General features: G+C 42.9%; 2 protein-coding genes across 2 annotated transcripts in view; one reads left to right on the top strand and one right to left on the bottom strand.

Annotated features, from left to right (window-relative positions):
- The window catches only part of ARMH3 (armadillo like helical domain containing 3), a 217,776-nt gene extending 214,693 nt beyond the window's left edge, over window positions 1–3,083 (bottom strand). The window contains exon 1 of the mRNA XM_036735487.1: window positions 2,941–3,083. The gene's annotated coding sequence lies outside the window, so the exon portion shown is untranslated. The remainder of the gene's footprint in view (window positions 1–2,940) is intronic.
- A 4,669-nt stretch (window positions 3,084–7,752) lies between these two features.
- HPS6 (HPS6 biogenesis of lysosomal organelles complex 2 subunit 3) lies at window positions 7,753–11,230 on the top strand. The gene has a single exon (XM_036735486.1). The coding sequence runs from the start codon at window positions 7,968–7,970 to the stop codon at window positions 10,374–10,376; it is 2,409 nt and encodes an 802-aa protein (XP_036591381.1). The 5' UTR covers window positions 7,753–7,967; the 3' UTR covers window positions 10,377–11,230.
- Window positions 11,231–27,271: the final 16,041 nt, after the last annotated feature.

Here is a 27,271-nt window from a genome sequence, read left to right as displayed (position 1 = left end):
CCCATTTAACAGATGAGGAAACTGAGGTTAAGGGGCTTGCCCAAGATCACACAGCAAGGAAGTGTCTGAAATTGGATTTAAACTCAGACCTTCCCGGCCCAGCACTCTATCCACCATGTAACCTAGAGGCTCAAAAAAAAAGGAAAAAGCATGTTTATGCTAAGAAGCCTGGAGAACTGGGGAAGAGAGGGCTCCCTGGGATCTCAGAGACCTGATACTAGCTGCAGACACATTAGGGAAAAGCACAGCTCAGACAGATGTGAGCCTGGTAAAGGCGAAAGTCCTGATGCTCCTTCTGTCTAAAGAGGTTTCCTTCTGGGTTGACTAGCATCATCGTCACCATCATCATCATTTACACAGCGCTTTAAGGTTTGCAGAGCGTTTTACACATATTATCACATATTATTCTCACAACAACCCTGGAAAGCAGGTGCTATTATTACCCCCATTTGAGAGATGAAGAAACCAAAGCTAGACTTGAATTCAAGGTCCCAGGTCCGGCACTCTATTCATCAAGCCCACTGGATGGATCCTTTCTGATATCCTAACAGATCAGGAACTCCCTAGAAACCTAAATTCATCCCGTTATCCCAAAAGCTCTCACACAGGAAGTCCTCTGCACACCAGCTCAACAGATGGGCAAACCAAAAATATCTCCAATTAGGACAGGCTAAGTTTAGTATAAAGACATGGAAACCATTATTTGCAATGATTTCTGGGAAATGTTTTTACAGAGACAGTTCCAAAGCAGCAAAGGCAATATTCTTATTTGGATAAAGCTATCACCTTAAAGATGTTTATTACAAAGTGCTTCCCCAGATATATCATTTGATCTTAACAAGCCCAATTTTTCGGACAAGAAACTGCAGCTAAGCAGCAGTTAGCTGACTTGCCCAAGGTCACACATCTACTAGTATAGCCCAGAACTCAAGTCACCTGACTTAGAGTCAAGTGTTCTTTCCACTTGACTTTTTTAAGAGGAAGAGATCCTGGGAGGGTCTGATAACTATGTGCCAAGAAGCCTTCCCAGATACTCGCTAAATTAAATCAAATTCATCAAACAGTTATTACGTACCAATCAGATGCGGAGACCAATCAGATCTCTCATACCACTCTGGCTGAACCTCTCCTATGTGTTTATATTCTAAATTCAGATTACAGTTATTTGAGTGTGTTTTAATCTTCCTACAGATTAAGTTCCTTGGAGAACAAGAATACTAGGATTTAGAGCTGGAAAGGATCTTAAAAGATCATCTACTCTGATCCCATCATTTTGCAGATGAGAAAAATGAGGACCAAAGGGGGGATATGTTTTGCCCCAAGTCATGTAGAAAAGTAGCAACCCAGAGAATAAAACCCAGTCCAAATGCAGGGCTTTTTCCATTACAAGGAGATGTCTCATTTCATATCTGCATTCCTAAAGTATAACACTGGAACTTGTACATATGTAATAAACTTTGTTGGATGAACTCTCAATGAGTAATTTTCAGAGTTCTCAACAAGCTCTTTTTGACAAGAAGCCAATGCTCCCTTATCTCCCTGCTTCCCCAACTGTTCCAAGGGAAAAGGTTAAGTTTCATTTACTTAGGACCTTGCATCAAATTACCTAACGGAAAACTTAAATCAATAATATTCTGAGGAGGTAAGCAGTTAGAAGACTAAGAGGGCCCACACAAATGCTACATACCCACACCAGGAAGCAGAAGTGTAGGTCAGCAGCTATAATGACCCACAGGGAAAAGTCACAAAAGGTTCAATCCCTTCTTAAGAGAAAGGACACAATCTGCTGGAGCCTAGAAAGTATATAAATCAAATTCCATGGAGCTTTCCTTATCACCTGACCCCAGAAACCATGACTAGGCCAAAAGTCACCTGGGGGAGGAGATACCCCAGGCTTCACCGGTAGTGCAAAGAAATCAGGGGTCAGTTCCAATGCTGAAAAGGGTGTGGGGGTCAGTCTCAAAGTCTAGGTTCCATCTCCCCTACAAACTATCCTGGGTGGAGGGAGGTAAGGGTCCTCTTCATTGCCTGCTCCTCACCTCAGATACTCACCTAGGGATCCTCCCAACTCTACATCACAATTCCCTTGTCAAATAGTCTCTTAAGATTCCCACTCACTGTCTCCTTCATTGGGGGGGAGGGGGAAAAGAAGGGAGGTACAGGACAGCACTTTAGAGCCTTTACGGCCCCGGGGATGCTGCTTCACTGAAAACTGTATCCTCCTCAACTGATGTCTCCCTACACACATTGTCCCCTCCTCCTCCCAATCTTCTAGGATACCCCCTGGATGTTTACTCCACATCACCAGCCCCAACACACACACACACACACACACACTCACTCACTCACTCACTCACTCACTCACTCTCTCTCTCTCTCTCCATCTCAATCTCAAGTTCCTTCCCCAGGCGCACCTTCTCCTAGAACCCTCTCCACAAAGCATGTATTCTCCTAGGATATGCTCACACTGACACATTATCCTGCACTCCCCCAGGATCTTCCCCCATCCCTGACGCTTTCCTACGACCCTCTCCCCAAGTTAACCTCTCCTAGGTTCCTCCCCCGCACCGGTTATTCTCCCAGGTCCGGTCCAACACCTTTCCCCATACCCCGTGATCTCCTGACTGCCCCACCCTCCTCAGACTCTCTACTAGGTCCCCTCCCCCATTAGTCTCTTTCTCCCTCGACTCTTTTCTAGGTCCCCACCCCCTCAGACTCTCTCTTGGGTTCCCCCCACCATGATCCCCTAACAGTCCCCTCCCCCCTCAGACGCTCCTCCCCGCTCCCCCCGCAAGGGGAGGCCCCGCCCCCAGGAGGCCAGGGCCCTCAGAGCAGCCTCAGGGGGAAGGCCTGGTTCTGGCCCCGGCCTGCGGGATCCCTAATCGAGACCGTGTTTTTGTGGAAGCCGAGAGCCCAGGCCTCCTGGGGGACGCCGCTTACCAAGCCCTCCTTCTTCGGGCTCCACTGCCACCGCCCGCCGGCCCCTGCTCGTGCCCGATGCCGCCGGACCAGACCCAAGAGCGCGCTCCCGCGCCCCAGTAGGGTCCTAGAGGCCGCCTTGCCCCAGCCCCGCCCCCTCCCGTGGCCCCGCCCCCTCGTCAGAACTAAAACTCTCAACAGACGCCAGGACCCGGGGACCACAACTCCCAGCAAGCATTGCGGTCCGTTCTGTACGTAACTGCCCCGCGGGGAGAAAAGGGTCCGGACCTCCTCCCCTCTTGTTCTGGCCCCGCCCAGGCAACACGTGCCCTTCTGCCTGCCTCTGTGTAAGCCCGAGATTCACTTGCTGAATGGGGCACTTTGCTTGCCAAACGATCCATCATCAATAATGGTTTGCCTGTAAGGAGCTATAGGAACTCCATGAACTAGTATGCCCTGAAGCTGTCTGAAAGGCTTCCCGGAAGAGGCGAGACTGAATCTGAGCGGTCAAGCTTACGTGAAAAGGCAGCAGCCTTTCCACCCGTGTACAGACTTTACAAATGACAGTCTGTCTGCTTCCATTGTTACACTGAATCTTCAGGACATATGTGGAAATAATCTCTCCCCTCAACCCCACGTATCATGTCAAGTCACGTCATGGAGTGAAGACATTCCCTAGCATTAATAGTAAACCCCAACATTTCTCACCACAACCCTGTAAGCTAAATTGTACAAGTATGATTATCCCTATTATACATGAGAGTGGCAACCTATAGATAAGGAAACTGACTCGGAGAGACTAAAGGACTTGGTCACAGCTAACTAAGAAGTGTGAGGAGTCACAAGTTTCTTCAGGAGTTTTCCCACTCTATCCCACTACCTCATGGCACTTAGTTTTAAACCTCTTTCTAATGCACTTACCCATTCTTGTACACATACCTGTTGAGAAACTACCTGGTTAGTGGATAGTTCAGAACCAGGAATCAGACTGAAAGCCATCATTTGACATTTACTATCTGTGTAATGAGAGACCAGTCACTTAACCTTTCTGAGCCACAGGCAGTGCTCAAAGGCTAAAAGTTATTAAGAGGTTGTGACTCTTATGTTATAGTTATCTCTGCGTCATTATTATGCCTTTACTAAACAGTAGCTCTATAAGGAAACCATGTCTTATCTGAACTTTTTTTGGTTTGGTATTTTTCTTTTTAAATTTTTATTGATAATTTTTGTCTTTTCATCACCTTTATTTCAAAATATCTCTCTCTCTTCCTCCTGGGAGAACCATTCTCTGTAACAAAGAATATAACGTAAAGAAAAAAAAAAAAGCCAAGTCTGACAATGTGTGAATTGTTCCAAACCCATAGTCTCCCCACCTCTACATAGAAACGAGGCAGGTACATTCTTGAACCTCTTCTTTGGGGCCAAGTTTAATCGCTGTTACCATACAGCATTTAATTTTAAGGGGGTTCGTTATTTTCTTTCCATTTACACTGTTGTAATTGTGCACATCGTCTCACTTCATTTTTTATCGTTCCATCTAAGTCTTTGGTGCATCTCTGAATTCATTATATTTGTTTCTTGCAGTACAGTAAAATTGCATTAAATCCATGCACTACAACTTGTTTACCAGTTAATGGGTTAGTGGGCATCTTCTTTATTTCCAATTCTTTAATACTATAAAAAGTGTTGCTATAAATATTTTAATGTATATGGCTCCTTCTTTCTGTCTTTGTGCTTCTTTGAATTCGTGCCTAGCAGTGGGATCTCTGAGTCAAAGGTTATAGTCACTTTAGGGTAATTGGTAGTAATTTAGTCAATTTAGTATAGTGTAATTTAGTCAATTTAGCATAATTCCAAGTTGCTTTCCAGAACTGTTAGCCCAATCCACTGCTGCACCAACAGTATATTTGTGTCCCTGTCTTTCCTAAATCTCTCTAACAATGCCTCTCTCATCTTTTTGTCATCTTTGCTAATTTGCTTGGAAGTAAGGTTATCTAAATTTTGTTGTTTCTGGGTTTGTTTGTTTGTTTTTTTTGAAGCAAAATCAAAAGCCTCCCTGAACCTCCCAAGGTGATTAGCACATACTGGCTGAATTGAGGCAAAGAAGATCATTGTCTCCTAAGGCAGAGGATATCACTGCCAGAGCAGCATCTCCTGCCCTTCCCATTGTTTCCAAAAGACAGACTGATGATTTAATTTGGGGTGGAAGCTGAGAGTCCTGGGTTTGATTTTTCTGTTTTGTTTTGTTTTTTTCCAGCTATGGCACCTAGCTTTTGAGCTTATTCCTACCCCTTCTCCTTCACCTTGGCCTGAACATGGAGGTGGGAAAAAATTTTGGAAAGCAATGGTCTGATTCTGCTTCTTCCGTTCCTCGTTCCTGCTGTGACAAGTAAAAGCAAGAGACAAATACTTTCTGTGCAAAGGCAAATCTACAAATTATATAAAGAAATAAATAAACTATTAAGTAAACCTGAAGGCCAACTTGACAGATTCTTATCCTGAATATGATGAACTTTTAAATCATTTACTACAAAGTTATATTCTTTGGTTCTAAATATCTGGCAGAGAATGCAGAGGGAAGTCTTGAACAAACTCTTTTGTGGTATCTAATAGTGGAATAATGGGGAGCCAAGCAAAGCAGGCTCCCCAAAGTGGAAGGAGAGACATACAGTTCACAAAGTACAGTACTTCCCTCACAACAACCCCATAATCATTCAACAAGCATTTATTAGGCCTTTACTAAGTACAAGGCAAAGCAGCTAGGTGGCTCAGTGGATACAGCCCTGGGCCTGGAGTCAGGAAGACCTGAGTTCAAAGTTGGCCTCAGACACTAACTGTATGACCTGAATTAGTCACTTACCTTCTGTTTGCCTTAATTCACTGGAAAAGGAAATGACAAATCACTCCAATATCTTTGACAAGAAAACCTCATGGGCAGCATTGGTGTACTATGGTCTACCAGATTCTCGAAGAGTCAGACGCTACAGAACAACAAAATACAAGGAAGCATTCCAGGCATGGGGGAATGACCAATGCAAGGGAGACAAAGCAGCGTCATCTGAAAGGAATATCGATAGGCCATTGTTGCTGGAATGCAGAAGAGGTAAGATTGGAAATCTAAGAAGAAGCCAGCTTATAAAAAGCTTTAAATGCTAAAAAGAGGAGTTTGTATTTGATCCTGGAGTTTACAGAGAGTGACTGGAGCTCATCATGGGAGGACAGTCGGACATATGCTTTAGGAAAATCATCAAAGGCAGCTGAGTCGAGAATGGATTGGAATGGGGAGAGACAGAAGGTAGTGTGAGAGTTCTATCCCCATTTTACAGATGAGGAAACTAAAGCTCAGAGAGGTTGAATGGCTTACCATGGTTCACACAGGTAGGGTCACATATGGCTCCCGTTTTCTGACTACTCCTACCCCTATTAGAAGTCCTATCTCTCCCACTATTGCTCCATACTCCAACCAAACTGGGACCCTCCCTGCCAACTTCTAAACACTACAGACGTTTCTGTGCCTCTGCTCACACAGTTCCACTGTTCCTGGAATGTACTGCTCAGCCTCACCCCACCCCACCCCCATGACCAGTCTGTTGAAATACCAGCCATCCTTCTAGGTGCAACTAAAATTCCTTGCCTGAATCCTCTCTTCCTCTTCAAAAGTGATCTCTTCCTCCTCTGAACTCACATAACATTTGGCTTATACCTATTTTACAGCATTTGTCCTATTTTGCCTTTTATTATAATTACTTGTGTTTAGATTTCACCTCCCTCCCTAGACTGTGATTTCTTCTAACGGAAGGAACTTGTCTTATTCACTTGTCAGGTCCAGATGCCCAGTGCTCAGCGCTCAGCCCTGTCTGTAGTATAAATTTTAGTGAAATCAAATTAACACAACCCCAAAATATCCATAGCAGCACTTTTTATGGTGGCAGAGAATCAGAGTGGGTGCCCATTGATTGTAGAATGTCTGAAGAACTGGTATCATATGAATGCAATAAAATTTTATTAGGCCCTCTGTAAAAAATGAGGAATACAGGAAAAGATGGATAAATCTGAAGCCATTAACTGATGCTGACTGAAATAAGCAGAACTAGGAGAACAACAGACACCACTACAATGATGCAAATGAGATCACTAAAAGGAAATCTAATTGCCATGTCCAAGAGAACAGCCACAGCTCCCTCCTCTGATAGTGAGTGTTAAATTTGGTGTCTGCCGGAGTTACCGGATCCTGACTTTTACTGAGGGTGTGGTTGTTGTTCTTGTTACGGGGGAGGGTTCAATAGTGGGGAGCGCTGTATCTGAAATGGCCATGATATTAAAAGTGCATAAATAAAATCTATTTTTCATTAAAATTTAAAAATAAATGAACTCACATTTTGCTTCCTTTTGCTGATGCCAAAGAGGTTTAACTAGGAGGATAATAATATACTTTGAGGAAATGACAAACTAAAGTATGGATGGGATGTGGTAAAGTGGGGACTTTTTGGCTTGGCTTTCGGGAAGTGCCGGGCTCTAAGTAAGGGTATTTTGGAGGAAGAAAGAATGGGGGGTGGGGGAGAAACGGTGGTCCTCTCCAGAATATATGGATGAGGGGCAAGTGTGAGGGATGCACAGATGACGAAGCCTACAAGTCCCGACGCAGGTTGGGAAATCAATAAGTGGACTAGCCGGAATAATAAAAACCAGATACAAAACCGGGTAAGCCGTGACGGAACAGTAAAAGCGAGAGGGCCAGAAGAGAGCTAGGACTCTGCTGGCTCCGCCCCACGGCCTGACTCCCGTGCCGCGATGCGCAGGACTCACGCAAGCCTTCTGGGCGGAGCTGACTTTCCTGCCCCCAAGTCCCCAGCCCACCTCCTCCGTCGGGACGGAAGTCGGAGCGCCGCTTTGCCTCCCTCCTTCTCTTCCGAACCCCGTGCCCTGGCGGGCCCCGAACAACCAGACCGCGAAATCCAGTAAAGTCTAACTGTCCGGCGGCGTCCCGAGCCTCCCAGAGTGCGCCCTCCAACCGCTTCCCGGGCCGGCGCCCTTTGCCCCTGGGGGCCATGAAGCGGGCAAGCACTCTGCGTCTGCTCTCTGACCTGAGCGACTTCAGCGATGCGAGCAAGCTCCGAGAAGTACTGGCGGAGGAGCCTTTTGCCCGGGTCCGCTCCAGCCCCGACGGCCGCCACCTGCTGCTTCTGCGCCCTCCTGGCTCTCCAGCCCCGCTGTTGCTGGTGTCCAGGAAAGGGGCGGGGCCGGGGCTGGAGCCCTTTTGTCCTCCTGGCCAAGGCCCAGTGTTAGATGCCTTCTTTCTCCAGTGCCCAGGATGGGCCAGTGGTCCACGTCCTGTGCTTGCCTTGGTGTGGGCAAGCGGGCGGGCTGAGGTGTGGGGCACTGGAGTGCACCCAGGATGGCAGCTGCTGCAGCAGGCCGAATTATGTGTGAGTAGCAAGGCCAAGGTGGTAGCTGCAGCGGCTCTGGGAAACCGGCTAGTGTGGTGTGAGGAGCGGCCAGCCAGCACTGAGGTAGCAGAAGGATCAGTGCAAGCTGCCTTCGGTCACTGTGTGTGCACTCGGGCCCTGGAGTCACATGGGGAGACCAGTGCCATTCTGGGTGCCCCCAAGACCCTGCTACACCACTGCCCTCGTTTCCAGCTGCTGGCGTCCCATTCTGACTTCTTCATGGTGCCCACAGCTACCACTTGGCCCAGTGTCGCCCACATCTTGCTCATCTGGTACCCAGGTAAGGGCAGGGTAACGGTAGCTGTCCCTGCTCACAACGTTACTCATAGCAAGAACTTGAGCCCTAAAGGCAGGGACTCCTGGGATTTCAGATCCCTCCTTCAGAGGGTACCAGGACTGCTTTCTGGCGGGGAGCCCCTAGACATCCACACCTGTACAGCTGCCCAGGGGAGCCTACTGTTGCTGAACCCAAAGGGGGCTGTGAGTCTCATCCGGAGGGATGGAGGAGCTAGAGCAGTGGGTATCCTGGGGTATGGACTGCTTAGCCAGGGAGTCCCAGTGTCCTTGGGTATCTTCAACAATACTTTGGCCTGTGTGCTGGGCTCTGGACTCGAGCTGCTGGACATGGGCAGTGGACGGCTTCTGGAAAGAAAGGTCTTAAGCACTGACCGAGTCCACCTTCTGGAGCCCTCAGCCCCAGGCATTGATGAAGAGGAGAATAAAGGTGGGCTTAGGCTGCTCTCTGCAAGTGGCCTATTCTGTATGGCCTGGGAGATCGGGAGAGAGGTTGAGGGGCTAAACTCTGAGGACTTAGTATTTGAGGAGGCCTGTGGCTACTACCAGCGCCGGAGCCTACTTGGAGCCAGACTCACAACTGATGAGTTGAGAAAAGGGAGCACTTTTCGAGCCCCTCTGGCCCTAGCTGCTGTTCTCCGAGGTCACCAACCCCCAACCAAGCTGCTGAGTGATTTGCAAGCTGAGCTAAGGGACTACCATGGCCTAGAGCGGCTCAAAACCCGACTAGTGGCCGGGGATGGGCAAGAGGAAGGCTGGACAGAGCTGGCTGAACGAGAGGTAGAGCGGCTGCTACGGTCAGATCTGACAGGGGACAAACTGACCCAGCTCAATGCTGTCTTTTCTGTGTTCCCTGCTGCTGCTTGGTGCTCCAGCCGCCGAGCCCTACAGCTGCAACTGGATGAGGCTGGCCAGCTGAAGTCCCAGGCCCCTCCCGACTTATGGAAGAAGGTGCTAGTGGACACAAGGGCTGATGGGGCACGACCCCCCTTTGAACTCCTGTGCGAGTGCCTTTGTCGACTGGAGCCGTGTTGGTTGCCACCCTTTGTAGAACTGGCACAACAGCAGGGGGGGCCAGGTTGGGGGTTAGGAGCTGGAGGCCCAGGACCACCCTTATACCGACGGGCATTAGCTGTGCTGGGTGACTGGGCGGGGGCCAGGGCAGGGGCTCTAGAGCTAGAGCTGCTCTTGGGAAGTGGCCGGCCCAAGGCCGTGCTCCAGGCCATAGGGCAGCTAGTTCAGGCTGGACAGTGGGAACGGGTGCTAGATGCAGGCCTGGCACTGAGCCCATCCAGCCCCTTGCTGCAGATGGAGATCTTCACTGTCTTACTAGCCGAATTTGCTCGGCATCGCCAATTAGATGCCCACCTGACTCGCCTGCGCCACCTCTGCCCACCAGACTTGACACCCACGGACCTCCTACTCTTGCTGAAGAGGCATCTGCCAGATGAAGAAGAGCCTCCAGCCCCATTCCCTAAGGTGGGAGCTGACCCTCCACTCACAGTGGGGCTCCTGAGAGGCCTGCTGGAACAGGCTAGGTCCAAAGCACAGTCTCCAAGCCCCTATGAGGATATCCTGTGGGACTCTGGTGCCTGTCCTCCCCGCCCCAAGAGCAGGCACTACCCCTCACAGGGCCTGAGTAGCCACAGCAAGGAGCCTGGGGCCAGGATTTCAATGGAATTGACTCAGACTGAGACTTGGGGTGAAAGGGTATAGTGAACCTGAGAGGGAGGGGTCCAACCAGTTTTTTCCACTCCTTTATAAGAGGGAGGAGCTCAGGATTCCCTTGAGATGCAGAGGGTTATTCATGGTATGGTCCTGTTTTCCCTAGTGTGTGCAATACTTTTCTTTCCTGGGAAGATTTTAAATATATACAGGTAAGGGAAGCAAGAGTGATAGTGTCTGTATGTGATTGAAGATGGGTGGAGGGAATGACGATGAGGTAAATCAGACCAGCAGCTCCCAGGCCACCATCTGCTCAGTACATTTCAGGGGACCATTCTCTGACCCTCCCAACCCCTCAGTGGGGTTTATCTTCTCACTCACTAATGGAACTGTCCCAGGGAAGGGGAGTAGAGGGTGGAAACCAACTAAGAGGGAAGAACCCTTCCAGTAGAAGCTCCCAGGATGAATGTGGGTTTGAGGGAGGGTGACGTCTTGTAGCAGAGGAATGAGAAAGGAATCCTGCTACTTTCAGCAGTAACAAGGATTCTTGGAAACCATCACCAAGTTCATAGCTCTCCCAGAAAACAAGTAAGGCCCTAGAGATGCTGAGCCTGTAAGTTACAGGCTTGAAGAGTGCCAGCTTGACAGAAACCATCAATGGCCCATCACCTTGCCCGCCTCCCATCTCAGCTCTTAGCCCTGGAGTGTCCACCTACCATTGGGTTTGAGGTCTGATCACAAGGATCTTGGTGTAGAAAAATCAGTAACTAAGAGACCTCTGAGTGCTAGGACCAGAAGTCAGTGGGTATCCGAAGCTCCACTTAGGCCTGTCTTCCCTAGGTGGTACGGTGAATAGAGCATTGGACTTAGAATCAGGAAGACCTGAGTTCAAATTCGACCCTCAGACAATGGCTCTGTGACCCTGGGAAAATCATTTAATTACTTCCTGCCTCAGTTTTCTCTAAAATGGGGTCATAATAGCACCTACCTCCCAGGGTTCTTGTGAGGATGCAGTGAGATAATGCTTTTAAACACTTTGCAAATACTAAAGTACTATATAATTATTATTACTAATATCATTATTGTTATACCTGAGCTCTGATTCTACCACCTTCCAGACCTGGGTCCCAAAAGGTAAGGCATGGGGAAAGGGGATAGGCCCCTGCCCTTCTTTCCTGGGACTCTGAGACTCAGCACTCTGGGAAGAAAGATTAGTAGTTTCCTTCAGCACTGATCCTAAGATTTGGAGTGGGAGGGGCAGGATTATTTAGAGAATACAAGCAAAATCTCTTAAATGTAACTAAAAAAAGCAGCTCAAAAAGTTGGAGCCCTGCAGCACCCTTGAACCATTACTGTACCCTCTTTTGGGATAGAATACAGGCAGGAAGGGGAATATAATGAAGGGGCATGACCTACACTGATAGATAGAATAACACTGTGTTATACACCATGAAGGTTATGGGAGAGAGGATTTATAAATGACCGGAAACAGACTTTAATCCAGAAGCCATATTTATGATGGGCTTTGAAGCATATCCTATAGATGGTTTGAATCCTTTAGCTCTTGATGGGAGCTGTCCTCATGACTGCTACCAGAGAGGGGCTAGATGAGTAGGCCCCAGATGGGTAATGCCAAATGCATTCCTGTTTGAGAGATACTCTAAATTGGTCCAAGTGGAGGCTAGGGAAGAGCCTTGTGCTGTGCTGAGTCTGGGGACAGCACCATTTGTTTCTCATGATGTGGTTAAGGAAACTGCCCTGAGACTGGTCTAGGGGTATGTTCACTTGGACTTAGGTAAGAGGAGAAGGGTGCCATCATCAGGAAGCCCTTTTTGAATATTCTTGGCCTGTCTTCCTCATCTACCAATCGTGAAACACACTCTTAGGCTCCAGGATAGGGTATGGAATTGAAGAGAAGGGCCAATGGATAAAGTGGCTTGGCCATTCCGTGGGAACGCCATGTTGCTCTCTCTGTTCCCACAAGGGGGCACCAACATTCCAAAACGAGACATTGGAGTGGAAGACTTGATTGGGACAGATTCAAAAGGGTTTCCCCATTTAGTGCAGAGGATCCCCCTGGTGGTCACTTTTAATACTGACAGCCCTGTTCCCCTACCTCCTTTACCAACAAAAGCTCAAACAACTTTCCGTGCTGCAGTTCAGTGTTTTCCCAGAGAATCAGAAAGAAAAAGCACTTCAGTGCTTACTGTGTTCCCAGCACTATGCTGACAATCTCTGTCCTCAGAGATTGGTCTAGATTGGTTTAGAAAGTTGGAAGTGGGATGAGTGGGGCCATAAGGGAGTACATTGACACACTCCATCCAGGAACAATGTCAGAATTGATTTGATTATGGTTCAAGGTTCCAGGACTGCAAGAGGTCAGAGTGGAAAGGTCCCAAGGTATCTGAAAAGGAGTATAGTAAAGCACTGGTGGCTAGGGTTGTCCTGAAATTGAGATCTGGGAAAGGCTGAAGTGGGATCCCAGAGCACAAATCTCTAATTGAGGGGTTCTTAACCTTTCTTTGTGTCATGGATCTTTTTGGAAGCCTAAGAAGCCCTTTTCAGAATAGTGTTTTTAAATATTTGAAGGAAATGCTAAATTTCAGTGTGAGATTAGTGAAAATAAAGATGTAATCTTTTTTTTCCCCATCCAAGTTAATGAACCCCCTGAAGCCTATCCATGGACCTCTTAGACTCCCAGATCAAGAATCCCTACTCTAGGGCATCATCTTTGATGTAGTCATCCAGGCTGAAGAGATGGCTGGAGAAGACAGTGAAGAGAGTATAAAACACTAGAGGGAAGATTGTGAGGAAGGCAATAGAGTTATTGAAGTAGGAGGGTAAGCTCTCCTCCTGGGGCTCTCTCTTTCCCTTCCTCCTGCAAACCACAGGGGATCGAGCAGAATTTTGTCAAAAGATGGAAACTGGCCAGAACAAACCACCTTAAAAGTATTCTTGTCAAGTCCAGCTGGAAGGAGGGAACTTGGTTCTGACCTGATGTGGGTCATCATTGGAGGTCCTATAGGACAGCCAGATAATTAAGTTGAGATCAAAATCAGGAATCACTGTGAGGATCAAGGATTTAGGTGGATGTCAACAGGGAGAGTCACAACTGAGCATTTCTCTACCGAGGCAGAAACTCTTCATTTTCATCTCCTGCAGCTCCAGCTACACATTTGGTTTCAAAAGACATAGATTGGGGATGGGGAGGGATGATAGAAACTAGTGAAAAACACATATGAGACAGGGATAAAGGTACATATGCAGAGGAGAAGCAGTTCTCAGAGCAGGGGTGATCCTCATTCACTTGTTAAAGTTGAAACCTGAGCTCCACAGGCCTCAATTTATAATCTCCCTACTTCCACAGCACAGGATCGGGGTTGGAGTCAGAGGGGACAGTGGGGGCCCAGCTTGAAAGGTTTGAATGAGTTCCTAGTCTCTTTCTTCCCTCACCAGACTAGATATGAGATTATCCAGCAGGTCAACCACCTGAGTCAGGTACTGATTTGAGCTCCTATATACCATCTATGAAGGGAGGCAAGTAATGTGGGTGGTCAGCAGAGGGAAATATGGGGGATCAAGGGAAAGGGGGATGAAGAGCATGCAAGGAAGGAGGCCCAATCCTCTTATCAGATCCAGTGAGACCAAAGGAAGGTAGTGAAGGGGAGCCTCTTCCTGGGCAAGAACCCCTTAGAAGATTTAACTCAACAAGTTGGATCACTTCCTTAGGGCACTGTTAATTTGAGGACTCAGAAATGAGATGGATCCAAAATTAAGGTTGTCCTCAAATGTGATCTTTTTTTTTAATCACACAGAAGGGAAGACATACAAAGGTGAGATAGAAAGTGGAAGGTGGGGATAGAGCCCCTCATAACCATTTTTCCTTCCCAACATGGTACCTCAATGAGACTGAATAGGGAAGAGCTGTTAAGGTCCCCCTTAACCTCCCTACAGATTTGGTCTCTAGTGGAGATGACAAGCAGTGGAGGAGGAAAGGAAAAAGGAGACTCCTGTCTGAGCGATGTTGTAGAAGTAGGTGTCTAAGGAGACAAATGAGTCCAAGTTCAATTGCCCAAAGAGAATGATTGTTCCAGGGGCTACTTCAGAAAGAAAAGGGGATGAGGAGATGAGACATCACTGAAGTAGCAGGACTGGAATCTAGAGGGCCTGAGTGAAGGAGAAGAAAGTAAGCATGCATGTCTGGGAGGGTTTAGGGGAGCCCTAGAAAGGATTTGCCTGGAATGTGTTAGGGACTGGGCATATGTATTTCATGTGTTAGGGAAAGGGGCCCTATCTGGGCACATGTGCTCTTTGTCATGACTCCCCAAGTAATCTTGCCCCACTTATTCATAGCTTCCCTTCATGTAGATAGAAATGTCCAGATCCCTTATCTGGAACAAATTGAATGAGGGGAGCAAATCCCCAGAGTCAGTCATCTGAAACTAGGGGAAGAGAGAGCCTGGTATTAGGTCCAAGAATCAGGTCCCCTAGGTCCCCCAGGTGCTTCCAAGAGGAAATAGGTCCCTTAAACAAGACCTGTTCTCAAAGTCTCAGCCAAGGCTTTCATAAGTTTTCTGTACTTCATATTCCGTCCCATTGCTGCCACCGCTCATAAGGAAAAGCCCTGAGTGTTTCCACTTGGGAAGCACTTGCAGCTGAGCCCCAGATATCACTCAGGGTTTGCTTACTCCCAAAGGGCTTCCTAGCCAAGGAGGGCTTTCTCTCTGTACTGCCACCAATTCCTACCTAGCCCCTAGAGTCTTCAGACTCTCCTAAGCCTGAGTAAGGAGCAAAACTCTTTCCCTTAATCCCATGGAGATATGGTAGGGTTAAAAGACAATTCAAGTTGTCTAGATAACTATGTGGGGGGTGGGGGGGGAGAAGGGGGAAGCACCAAACAAGAAAATACAGAGTTTAGGATGATTAAGTTTTAAACTGTCCATTCTTTGATCTAACCCTTTATCATCTAACTTTATGCCCTCTCTCCTACAGAGAACATTCTCCACCCCCTCATCTTCCCCCATCCCAGGCTTTAAGCTGGGGTGTGACACACACACACACACACCTCTGAAATAGCCACCCTGGATGCCAGGATGGGGGATGTGCCCCCTTGTAAACATCAGTTCTAACAAGCAAAGCATCTGTAGCTACACAAATGGGAAGTTGAAGGCTGAACCTCCTTTGGTGGGAGGGACAAGCAAGGTTCAGTGTTAGGCCCACTTCCTGCTAGGTCTCCCTTCTCAGTAGTCACAAGAATCCCTCCTTATACCCCTAACCAGACCTTTTTGCTTTTACCCTTCTCTGCCCCTACTCCCTGATCCTTGCATCATGAGGAGAGTGCCTATGCAATAGGATAAACAGCTCTACTTGGAAGGAGAAGTGTTATACTGAAGTCCAAATAAGTCCAAAGTTAGCACTAGAATATGACAGAGGAGACAGCAGTGCAAACCCCTTCAGAGGAGGTAGAAGATAATAAGTTCCCTCAGTCAGATCCCCTAATGAGTGATTGACAAGCAAGGAGTCAACTCCTGGTCAGTCTTTCTATCAGCTTCCCAGTTCAGCCAATCAATCAGTAAACATTTATTAAATATCTACTATGTACCAGATACTGTGTTAAGTGCTGGGGATACAGAAAGTCAAAAGGCAGCCCCTGCCCTCAAGGAGATCACAATCTAATAAGGGAAACAACAAACAAATATATACAAACAAGCTATAAATAGGAAATAAGAGAGGAAAAGTATGAAAATTAAGAGGGGTTGGAAAAGGCTTCCTAAAGAAGATAAGATTTTAGTTTGGACATGAAGGAAGCCAGTTGGCAGAGAGGAGCAAGGAGAACATTCTAGAAATGGGGGACAGAGAGAGAAAATGCCTGGAGCTGAGAGATGTAGTGTCTTAAAGTCAGTGTCACTGGTTTGAAGGGTGTGTGATGGGGGGTAAGGTATAAAAAGACTAGAAAAGTAGGAGGAGGCTAGATTGTAAAGGGCTTTGGACACCAAACAGGATTTTTATATTTAATTCTGGAGGTTATAGGGAGCCGCTGGAGTTTATTGAGGGGATGGCATGGTCAGAACTTCACTTTAGTGACTGAATGGAGGATGAATAGGTGTGGGGCAATTCAGCACACCAGCAGGCTGTTGCAATAGTCCAGGTGTTAGGTGATGAGGACTTGCACCAGAATGGTGGCAGTGTCAGGAGAAAAGGGAGTGTATTGCAGAGGTGTTGCAAAGGTGAAATTGACAGGCCTTGGCAACAGATTGGAGGGGGAGAGATAGTGAGGAATTGAGGATGACACCTAGGGTGCTAGCCTGAGAGAATGAGAGGCTGGTGATGCCCTGGACAATAATAGGGAAGGAGGGGGTGTGTTTTATGAAGAGGGATGATGAGTTTGGTTTTAGATGGGTAGAGTTTAAGACATCCAGTTTGAGAAATCTGAAAGGCAGTTGGAGATGAGAGTCTAGAGGTCACCAGAGGTTGGGGCTGGATAGATAGATTTAAGGTCAGCATAGAGATTTCACCAAGTGAAGTCCAATGGAGGGAGAAGAGAAGAAAGCCAAGGACAGAACCCTAGGGTACACCTATGGTTGGAGGGAATGATCTGGATGAAGATCCAGCAAAAAAAACCCAAAAGGAGTGGTCAGATAGGAGGAGAACTAGGAGAGAATGGTATCCTAAAAACCTAGAAAGAAGAGAATACCAAGGTGAAGAGGGTGGTCGACAGTGTTAAAAGCTGCAAAGACAAAGAGGTCAAGGATAAAGAAAAGGCAATTGGATTTGGTAATAAGAGGGAATAATAGGGAGTATAGACTAAGGGAGGGATTAGTGTTAAGCAAAACAAATTCTTAAAGTTGAGAGAAGAAAAAAAGAAAAAGTATAAGAAAGGATAAAAGGACATACACTATTAATCACAATCATGAATGTGAGTGGGATGGACTTATAAAATGGAAGAGGATAGCAGAATGGATTAGAAAATAGAATCCAACAATATGTGGTTTACAGAAGACACACTTGAAACAGAAATATGCACGCAGAATTCAAATAAGGGCCTGGACAAAATCTATTCTGCTTTCACTGAATAGATTGCCTTAAAAAGGCAAGGGTAGTAATCATGACCTCAAACAAAGCAACAGCAAAAATATACTGAGTTAAAAGAGATGAAGAGTGAAACTATTCTGCAGAAAAGTACCATAGACAATGAATTAATATCAATATTAAACATATTTGCACCAAATGGTATAGCATCTAAATATTTAAAGGAAAAGTTAAATAAGTTGAAGGGGAAAATATTTTTAAAATTTTACAATTAGGAGACCTCAATTTTACCTCTCTCAGACCTAGATAAATCTCACCAAAAATAAGCACACGCAAAAAAAGTGAAGGACCTGAATAGAATTTTTTTAAAAGTTAGATATGATTGACAACTGGAGATTATTGAATGGGAACCAAAAGGAATATGTGTATTTTTCAGCTGTGGATGGCATCCTAACAAAATCTGACCATGTAGTATGACCTAAAAACCTCTAAAATAAATGCAGGGAAAAAATATTAAATGCATTTTTATGAATCACAATGGAGTAAAAACTGGATTCATTCATTAAAAGACTGCTGATGAAAATATTTAAAAATTTTAAAAACCAAATAAATTAATCCTAAAGAATAGATGAATCAAAGAACAAATCATAGAAAAATCAATAATTTCATTAAGGATAATGACAACACATAAAAAGTTTTTGATGCAGCCAAAGCACTGTTTTGGTGAAAATGTATATCTCTAAACCTTTCAGTTAAAGAAATTAAGAGCAGATGAACAAATTGGGCATGAAACTTTAAAAAAAAAACTAGAAAACCAATAAATTAACCCTCCCCCCCAATTAACATCATAATAGAAATACAGAAAATCAAAGAAGACATTAACAAAATTGACAGCAAAAAATAAAACTGTGACTTTTTTTTGTTGGGAGAAAAACAATAAAATAGATAATCCATTAGCTAACTTGATTTAAAAAAAAAAGAAACCAAATTACCAGTATCAAAAATGAAAAAGTGAATTCACAATGAAAAAGAAATAAAAGAAATTATTGGGAACTATTTTGTCTAATTATATGACAATAAAACTGACAATCTAAATGAAAGATGAATATTCATAAAAATATAAACTGCCCAGATTAATACAACAAGAAATAGAGGACTTAAAGTAATCCAATCCTAAAAAAAAGAAATTGAATAAGCTTTAAATGAATTCCCAAAGAAAAAGTCCCCAGGACCAGATAGATTTATAAGTGAATACTATCAAATACTTAAAGAACAATTAATTCCAATACTACATAAACTGTTTGGAAAAAAAAAAAACTAAGAAAATGAGGGATCCTGCCAAATTCCTTCTATGTTACAAATGTGGTTTTGAAACCAGAACCAGGGAAAGTCAAAACAAACAAAACTAATGAACAATATCCCTAATGAATATTGAGGCAAAATTATTAAATAAAGTACTAGTAAGGATACTATAGCAATATATTACAAAGATAATGCATTATAACCAGTCTGGATTTATACCAGAGAGTGAGGACTAATTCAATATTAGAAAAACTATAAATATAATTGATCACATTGATAGTAAGAACAACAAATATCATTGATTATTTTTGATAGCTGCAGAATAAGCTTTTTACACTGTTCAAAATTCTAGAAAGAATAAAAATAAATGGATCTTTTCTTTTTCTTTTTTTTTTGGTTTTTGGAGATGGGTAAGGCAGGGCAGTTGGAGTTAAGTGACTTGCTCAAAGCCACACAGCTAGTGTGTCAAGTGTCTGAGGCTGGATTTGAACTCAGATCCTCCTGACTCCAAGGCCAGTGCTCTACTCACTGCACCACCTAGCTGCCCCTGGTCCTTTTCTTAATATGGTAAATAATATCTATCTAAAATCAAGAGCCAGTATTATCTGTAATGGGGATAAACTAGAGGTCTTTCCAATAAGACCAGAGTTAAAGCAAGGATATCCATTATCACCATTACTATTCAATATAACAATAAAAATACTAGCTATAGCTATAAATCAAGAAAAAGAAATTGAGGGAATAAACACAAGCAAAAAAAAAAACCAAATTGTCCCTTTTGGAAGATGATATGATGGTTTACTTCAAGAAACTTAAAGAGTCAACTAAGTAATTTAAATAATTAACAACTTCAACAAAGTAGCTGATATAAAATAAACCCATATAAATCATCTATATTTCTGTATAACACCAACAAAATCATCAGGAAGATATAGAAAGAGAAAATTTTATTTAAAATAACTACAGAAAGTATAAAATACTTGGAAGTCTCCCTGCCCAGACACACAGATAGAAATTATATGAACACAACTACACAACATTTCACACAAATAAAGACAGATCTAAATAATTGGAGAAATATGAATTGCTTGTGGTAAGACTGAGTCAATATGATAAAAGTGATGATACTACCTAAATCAGTTTATTTATTCAGTGTCAAACCAATCAAACTAACAAAGAATTACTTTGTACATAGATAAAATAACCACAAAATTCATCTGGAGCAGCAAAAAGCTTGAAATCTCAAATGAATCAAGAGGAAAAAAACAGTAGAAAGGAAAGGGACCTAAGTACTATTAGATCTCAAACCACACTACAAAATGGTGGTCATCAAAACAATTTGGTACTGGTTAAGAAACAGAAAGGTTAATCAGTAGAACAGATTAGGTACATAATATACAGAAGCAAATGAACACAGAAACTTAGTCTTTGATAAACCCCAAAATCCCAGCTATTAGGCAAGAACTCACTATTTAACAAAAACTATTAGGAAAACTGGAAAGCAGTCTGGCAGAAACAAAGGCTAGGCTAACATCTCACTTTATACTAAGATAAGCTGTAATCTTAGATACATAACTTAGATATTGATGGTGACATTATAAACAAATTAGAGAAGCAATGCAGAAATTACCTATCAGTTCAATGGAAGATGGGAAGAGTTCATGGCCAAACAAGAGACAGAGAGGTTGATAGGAAGTAAAATGGACAGTTTTGATTACACGAAATTAAAAAGGTTTTGCATAAAACCAACATAGATAAAATTGGAAGATAAATAAATAGAAAAAAAAATCCTTTGAATTAAGTTTCTCTGATAAAAAGTCTCATTTCTAAGACATTTAAAGAATTGATTCAAAGTTATAAGAATAAGAGCCGTTCCCCAATTGATAAATGGTCAAAGGGTATGAATAGGCAGTTTTCAAAGGAAGCATCCAAGTTATCAATTAACCTTATGAAAAATGCTCTAATTCACTAATAATTAGAAAAATAAAAATTAAAACAAGTCACATTAGCAAAGTTAACAAAAAAGGAAAATAACAAATGTTGATAGGGCTGCAGGAAAATAAGTACATTAACGCACTGTTCGTAGAACTTTGAAATAGTCCAGCCATTCTGGAAAACAATTTGGAATTATGTCCAAAAAGCTGTTAAACTGTGAATGCCTTTTCACCCAGCAACGCCACTACTAGGTCTATACCCAAAGACATCAAAGAAAGAGGAAAGGACCTATATGTACAAAAATAATTATAGAAGCTCTTTTTGTGATTGGGAAGAATTGAAATTTAGGGGGTACCCATCAATTAGGGAATGGTTAAACAAGTTATGTGATATAACAATAATACTGTGTTGTCACAAGTGATAAAGAGAATGGTTTCTGAGAAACCTGCAAAAATTTGCATGAATTGATCCAGAGTGAGGTGAGAAGAACCAGGAGAATGATTTATGTGATAATAACAATTTTGTAAAGACAAACAGCTTTGAAAAGTTTAGGAAATCTAATCAACATGATGACCAGCCACAGTTTCAAAGGACTCATGATAAAACATGCTACCCACCTCCAGATAGAGAGGCAATGGACTCTGTACAGATTGAGACGTTTTGTTTTTTTGGACACGGCCAATGCAAGAATTTGTTTTGCTTAACTTTAACGTATTTGTAACAGGGATTTTGTTATTCTTGCTTTCTCAGGGGGAGGAGGGAAAGAGGTGGTAATGAGAGAATTTGGGTCTGAAAATAAAATAAACTTTAATTTAAAAAAGTCATGTGGAAACGACAAAAACAAGTATAGGTTGAATACAAAGTATACCCTGATTCTGTCAGAAATGCTAAAACTTAGCATGCACTGAAGCTGGCAATGAATGCTAAGGACAACATAAAAGTGGGGATGTTTACGTTATGTTGAAAAAAATAAGAAATGATGTTGGGAAGAAAGGAATAGGGCCAGTGCTTGGGATGGATGGGATAATGATAATAGATACTAAAAAGAAGGTAGAACTTAAGTCTTCATTTGCTTTTTTTTTTTCTCTTTTTTCTCTGCCAAGGAATATGACCTTTGGGCTAGGAATGATAAAATAAAAATGGCTAATAGGACACTGAGGCCTAACTTAAGATAAGGAGATAGTAAGAAAGCACCTAGAATTTTTTTTTAATTTTTGTTTCTTTATTTGGTTTTTGGAGGGGGAAGGTAAGGCAATTGGGGTTAAGTGACTTGCCCAAGGTCACACAGCTAGTGTGTCAAGTGTCTGAGGCCAGATTTGAACTCAGGTACTCCTGACTCCAGGGCCGGTGTTCTACTCACTGCACCACCTAGCTGCCCCTAGAATTTTTTAAAATATACTTTTGAGGTTTCTTTTTTAATGCACATAAGAAAAATGTATAGAAAGGGACAAAAAAGAATAATTTTATTGCTATCATATATATTACATATACACACACACAACACAACTTGATACTACTATATATGTGTGTCTGTGTATATAATTATATTAGGTATAGAACATCGTCTCACCATTCAATAAGATAAACTCCAAATGGATACATGACTTAGATGCTATAAGAAAATTAGAAGAACAAGGAAGAAATTACTTTTCAAGTCTGTGGATATGGGAAGAGTTCATGACTAAACAAATGATGGACAGAAGACAAAATAGACAATTTTGATTGTATGAAATGGAAAAGCTTTTTCACAAATAAATCTAATGCAGTTAAAAATCTAAGTAAGTTGGAAAAAGTTTTCCAGCAAATTTTTCTGATAAAGATCTCGTGTGTGTGTGTGTGTGTGTGTGTGTGTGTGTGTGTATGGATCTAATTCAAATGTATAAGATTAAAAACTATTCCCCAATAGGTAAATGGCCAATTGATATGAAATAAGAATTTTCAGAGGAAGAAATCCAATAAAAATCATTAATAATCAAAGAAACACACATTAATTATGAGGTTCCACTTCACACCTGTCAGACTGGCAGACACAAAAGAGGAAAATGATAAATGGTGGTGGGGCTGTGGGAAAAAGACATAACTTGAGCATTGTTGATGGAGCTGTGTGGTCCAGCCACTCTAGAAAGCCATGCCTTCCCTTTGACACAGCTATACTAGTAGTAGGCCCATACTCCAAAAAGGTCAAAGAGGAAAAGGACCTATATATACACAAGCATACTTAGAGCTGCAGTTTTTATAATAGCCTCAAAGTGGAAACTAAAAAGATAAGCACCTATTGGGGATTGCTTAAACAAATTGTGGCATCTGAATGTAATGGAATATTTTTTTAGTTACTTGTATATGTATATATATGTATTATATATATTTGAATATACATGTTGCCATTTCTAAGACTCAATTCCATTTGTTTGTAGTTAATAAGTAGCTCAGCTTAGAGGATGGTCTTTAAAGAATCAGGATGAAAGCAGTAATAACACATTTCAGATCCCTATATGGTTCAAAAGCAGATTCAGTTTGGACCTGGTCTAGGGACACAACTATAGCTTTAATCTTTTTTTTAATTTTTTTTTTTATTCTTAGTTTACAACACTCAGTTCCACAAGTTTTTGACTTCCAAAATTTCTCCCCCTCCCTGTTCTCCCCGTTCCCCCTCAAGATGGCATGTAATCTAATATAGGTTCTACATATACCTTCGCATTGAACTTTTTTACACAATAGTCAAGTTGTAAAGAAGAATTATCACCAATGGAATGAATCCTGAGAAAGAAGAAACAAAACCAAAAAAGAAGGAAAAAAAAGAGAGAGTCAATAGTTTGCCTCAATGTGCATTCAGACTCCATAATTCTTTCTCTGGATGTGGATAGCTTTTTCTATCATGAGTCTTTTGGAGCTGTCTTTGAGCCTTGTATTGCTGAGGAGAGCCAAGTCTATCAAAGTCAGTCATCATAGATACTGTAATCGTGTCATAATGTTCTCCTGGTTCTGTTCCCCTCACTCAGCATCAGATCACATAAGTCTTTCCAGGTTATTATGAAGTCCGCCTGCTCCTCATTTCTTATACCACAATAATATTCAATTACATTCATATACCACAACTTGTTTAGCCATTCCCCAATTGATGGGCATCCACTTGATTGCCAATTCTTTGCCACCCCAAAAAGAGCTGCTATAAATATTTTTGTACATAAGGGTCCATTTCCCACTTGTGTGATTTCTTTGGGATACAATCCTAAAAGTGGTATTGCTGGGTCAAAGGGTATGCACATTTTTATAGTCCTTTGGGCATAGTTACAAATCACTCTCCAGAATGTCTGGATCAGTTCACAACTCCACCAACAATGTAACAGTGTTCCTATTTTCCCACATCTTCTCCAGCATTTATCATTTTCCCGTTTTGTCATGTTAGCCAATCTGACAGGAGAGTTTTGGTAAAATATTTTCATATCATAAGAAATGAGGAAAAGGATAATTTCAGAGGAAACTGAACTGACTCTGAGTGAAGTGAGCAGAATTTGGAGGACAATGATTGACAACATAAGGAAGAAAACAATTATTATTGTTTAGCGAGAACTGATGAATGTGATGAATACAGAGAAACATGGACTTACATAACTTAACAAAGAGTAGTAAACACAGCCAAGGGAAGAAATGCATTGTCTAAAACAACATAAATGGAAAGAACCACCACAAAAAAGCATAGAAAGTAAAGAAGAAGCATGGGCCCCAAAGAAGATACATGAGAACATACCTGATCCCACTCCTTTGTAGAAGTGCGACATCTATGGATGTGGTCTATTGCATATGTTTTCAGTCCTTTTTGATATTTTGACTGGTTTTGCTGGTTTTTTCTCTTCTTCCTTTTTACATTTTTTCTTCAAAAATATTACTTGTTATATGTTATAGATTTCTGGAAGAGGAAAGATAAGGGGACATTGGGAAATATAAAAAACAAAAGATGAATTAAAATTTATTTAAGAGAGTGAAAGAATAATTTTCTGAGGCCTAGGGAGGCAGGAATGGGGAGAAGAGGTAGTAGTCTATCCCTGTAGTTTCCCTCCTTCTCAGTCCATGGCCCTATCACCATTTGAATCTGCCTTTGGCCTTGGTGTTTTACAAGTCCCTGAAGAAATGGAAGATCGTGTTGTTTTCCTGGGTAGAGAAGGTGATGTCAGGAAGCTAGAGAGTGAGCGTGGTAGAGAAGAGAGAGGGAGAACCACTTTGGTAATGTCCTATTGGGGGGAGCTCCCTAGGGAGCCAAGAGTGGGAAAAGAAGGGAGCAGAGGGCTATGAAATCTACAATCTTGACTCAGAGATCTCTAGGGTTGTAGAAGTCTGAAGGGCTTGGGACTGGGAAACATGCCTGAGGGCTGAAGTGAAGAAAAGTCACAAACTACTGCACAGTAAAGACAGATGAGAAAGGTTTAAGAACTCTGATTAATTCATTGATCAACCATGATTCCAGAGGCCCGATGATGAAACATGCTACTCATTTGCTGACAGAGAGGTGATGGACTTGAGATCCAGAAGGACACATACTTTGGATATGACTAATGTAGGAATTTGATTTGCCTAACTACTCAATTTGTTATAAAGTTTTGTTTTACTTTTTTTTTCTCTCAGTGCTGGGATGGACAGGGGAAGGAGGTGGGAAGGAGAAAAAATAAATGCTTGTTAATTTTAAAATAAAGTATAAGTTTCTTTTTTAAAGAAGAGTCACAGAAACTTTGGTGGAGCTATGGTTGTGAACTGAATAGGGTTCTGTTCCCAAGAGAAGCAATAAATATTTCTAGCCACAGGGTTGGAGATTGGGCAGAGGTGGATAGCTTTGGGGGGCGGGGGGGGGGGGGGGGGGGGGGGGAGGGTAAGGAATGGGAGATGGGTCTTGTGGGAAGCTGGACAGGAAGCAGACTGGTGGGGCTAAGACAACGCCTTGGAGCAGGTAGGTGTGGTTAATACATATACAGGAGGGACACAATCATAAGCACAAGACACATGGTGGGAGGAGCGGGGAGGAGCAGATGTTGATCAGCCAAAAGCAGAGTCTGAGGTCCAGTATGGACCAGGATATGCTGGTTTGCCAGAGCTGCAGGGCCCATTTGAGAATTCCAGAAGTGACAGAAAACAGCAGGCTTTCAAAGTCATGCTGGTATGGGAGTGTGGCTGGGGCTGGGTTCTTGTATATTCAACACCCAAAATCCACCTCTTGGCACCAGCAGAAACCCAGTATCATCAACAGCAAGACAAAAAGCTGGATAATCAATGAACAGAGCAGGAAGCTCATCTGGTAATTCAGTGCCTGGGAAGCATCATGGCAGTTAAGTACAGCCTAACTTGCCTATCTCCTGCCCACTTCCCTCCCTCCTTTTCCCTCCCACTCTTCTGTGAGGATGGGAGGTGGAGAGTCGGGTCGGGCAGAGCATTTCCTTAAGAACTCTCAATTTGACAAATGATCCCTCTCCTTTTTTCTTTCTCCCTCATTTTTAAAATTTAAATTTTTTATCATGTATTTAACATGACCTTGTAAATATATTAAGAACAGAAAGAGGATTCTACTGGGGGTTTTTAAACTGCTTTGCTTCTGTGTGCCCTCCTGAACTTCCTCCTGCTCTCTTCTCCATGATTTAAAATGTTTTATTGATGTTTTTTTTGTTTCTTCTGTTTTACATCACTCTCACTACCCACCAGCCCCCTCCTTCACCCCCCAAATAGAATATAATAGATATAGCAGATTGAATTGGCCTAGAGGGGCCATAAAGTGAAAAGTCCCTCATGGCAGTCCCTCTACTCCCCCTCTCCAGTCTGGAACACAAGGAATCTTGAACCATGCTTAGAGTTGTCATTCCTAGTTTCAGTTGACAACATAGGATCTTTGGAGGCTAAGCTAATTCTGACCTTGTAGTGCCTCAATGCTTAAAAAAAAAAAAAAAAAAAAAAAAAAGCTTTTATGTTTTGGTATGACATGGAAAACTCTGAGTAATCCATTGGTCCTTCCTTGCCCCCTGATACTAGGCAGAGAAAGTTAATAAAAGAGGTAACTCCTGACTCAGTCTCTCTTCTTTTCATTCTCCAGGTGGTATCATGTAACTCTGAGACCCTCAGTGAAGGGAGAAGGTTAAATCATCTCACAATCTTGGTGACCATACCTTTGTGGCAGCTAGTACACAGAGACCTAACTGGTTGACCTTTCCATGGCCCTTGATTGCCCTTTCTACCTTTGTATTGTTTCTTTCTTGATCTCAGGTGAATGGCTATCATCCAGAGATGAACGTGTTCACCCTTTATGAGTTCAGGAGGTCCAGAAATCCTGGGTCCCATTGATTGGGAATGGTTGCAAGGGAGAAATCCTTGGTAACTACTCTGGCTCTCTTGTCAAAAACAGCCACCAACAATAGTATTGGTCTAAGCCTGACCATTTTACCAGTACTAGGAGTTTTTCCAGACGGTGCAGGTAAAATTCAAAATACCTAATTTTATCAGTTCTACAAGATGCTTTATGTTTTGATGAAGTTTAAGTATCAACCTCCTAGCAGACTGTAACAGTATTTCTTACTGAATGTTGTTTTAAGTTATTCTATTAATGAGTATTGAGTCTTATGTGTTTAGTTTTTCTTTTGTGAGTCAAAATAAATTACCTGTCCCATATCTGATCAATATTATACATTGAGTACCTTTTTTTTACA

This window comes from Trichosurus vulpecula, chromosome 8 (assembly GCF_011100635.1).
Source record: "Trichosurus vulpecula isolate mTriVul1 chromosome 8, mTriVul1.pri, whole genome shotgun sequence".
NCBI classification, from domain to species: domain Eukaryota; kingdom Metazoa; phylum Chordata; class Mammalia; order Diprotodontia; family Phalangeridae; genus Trichosurus; species Trichosurus vulpecula.
The sequence above is the reverse complement of the archived record's forward strand: the minus strand, read 5'-3'. Positions and strand labels throughout refer to the sequence as shown.

What these genes read in the sequence shown, in the direction of transcription:
- HPS6 (XM_036735486.1), top strand. Translation starts at nt 7,968, where the DNA reads ATGAAGCGGGCAAGCACTCTGCGTCTGCTCTCTGACCTGAGCGACTTC.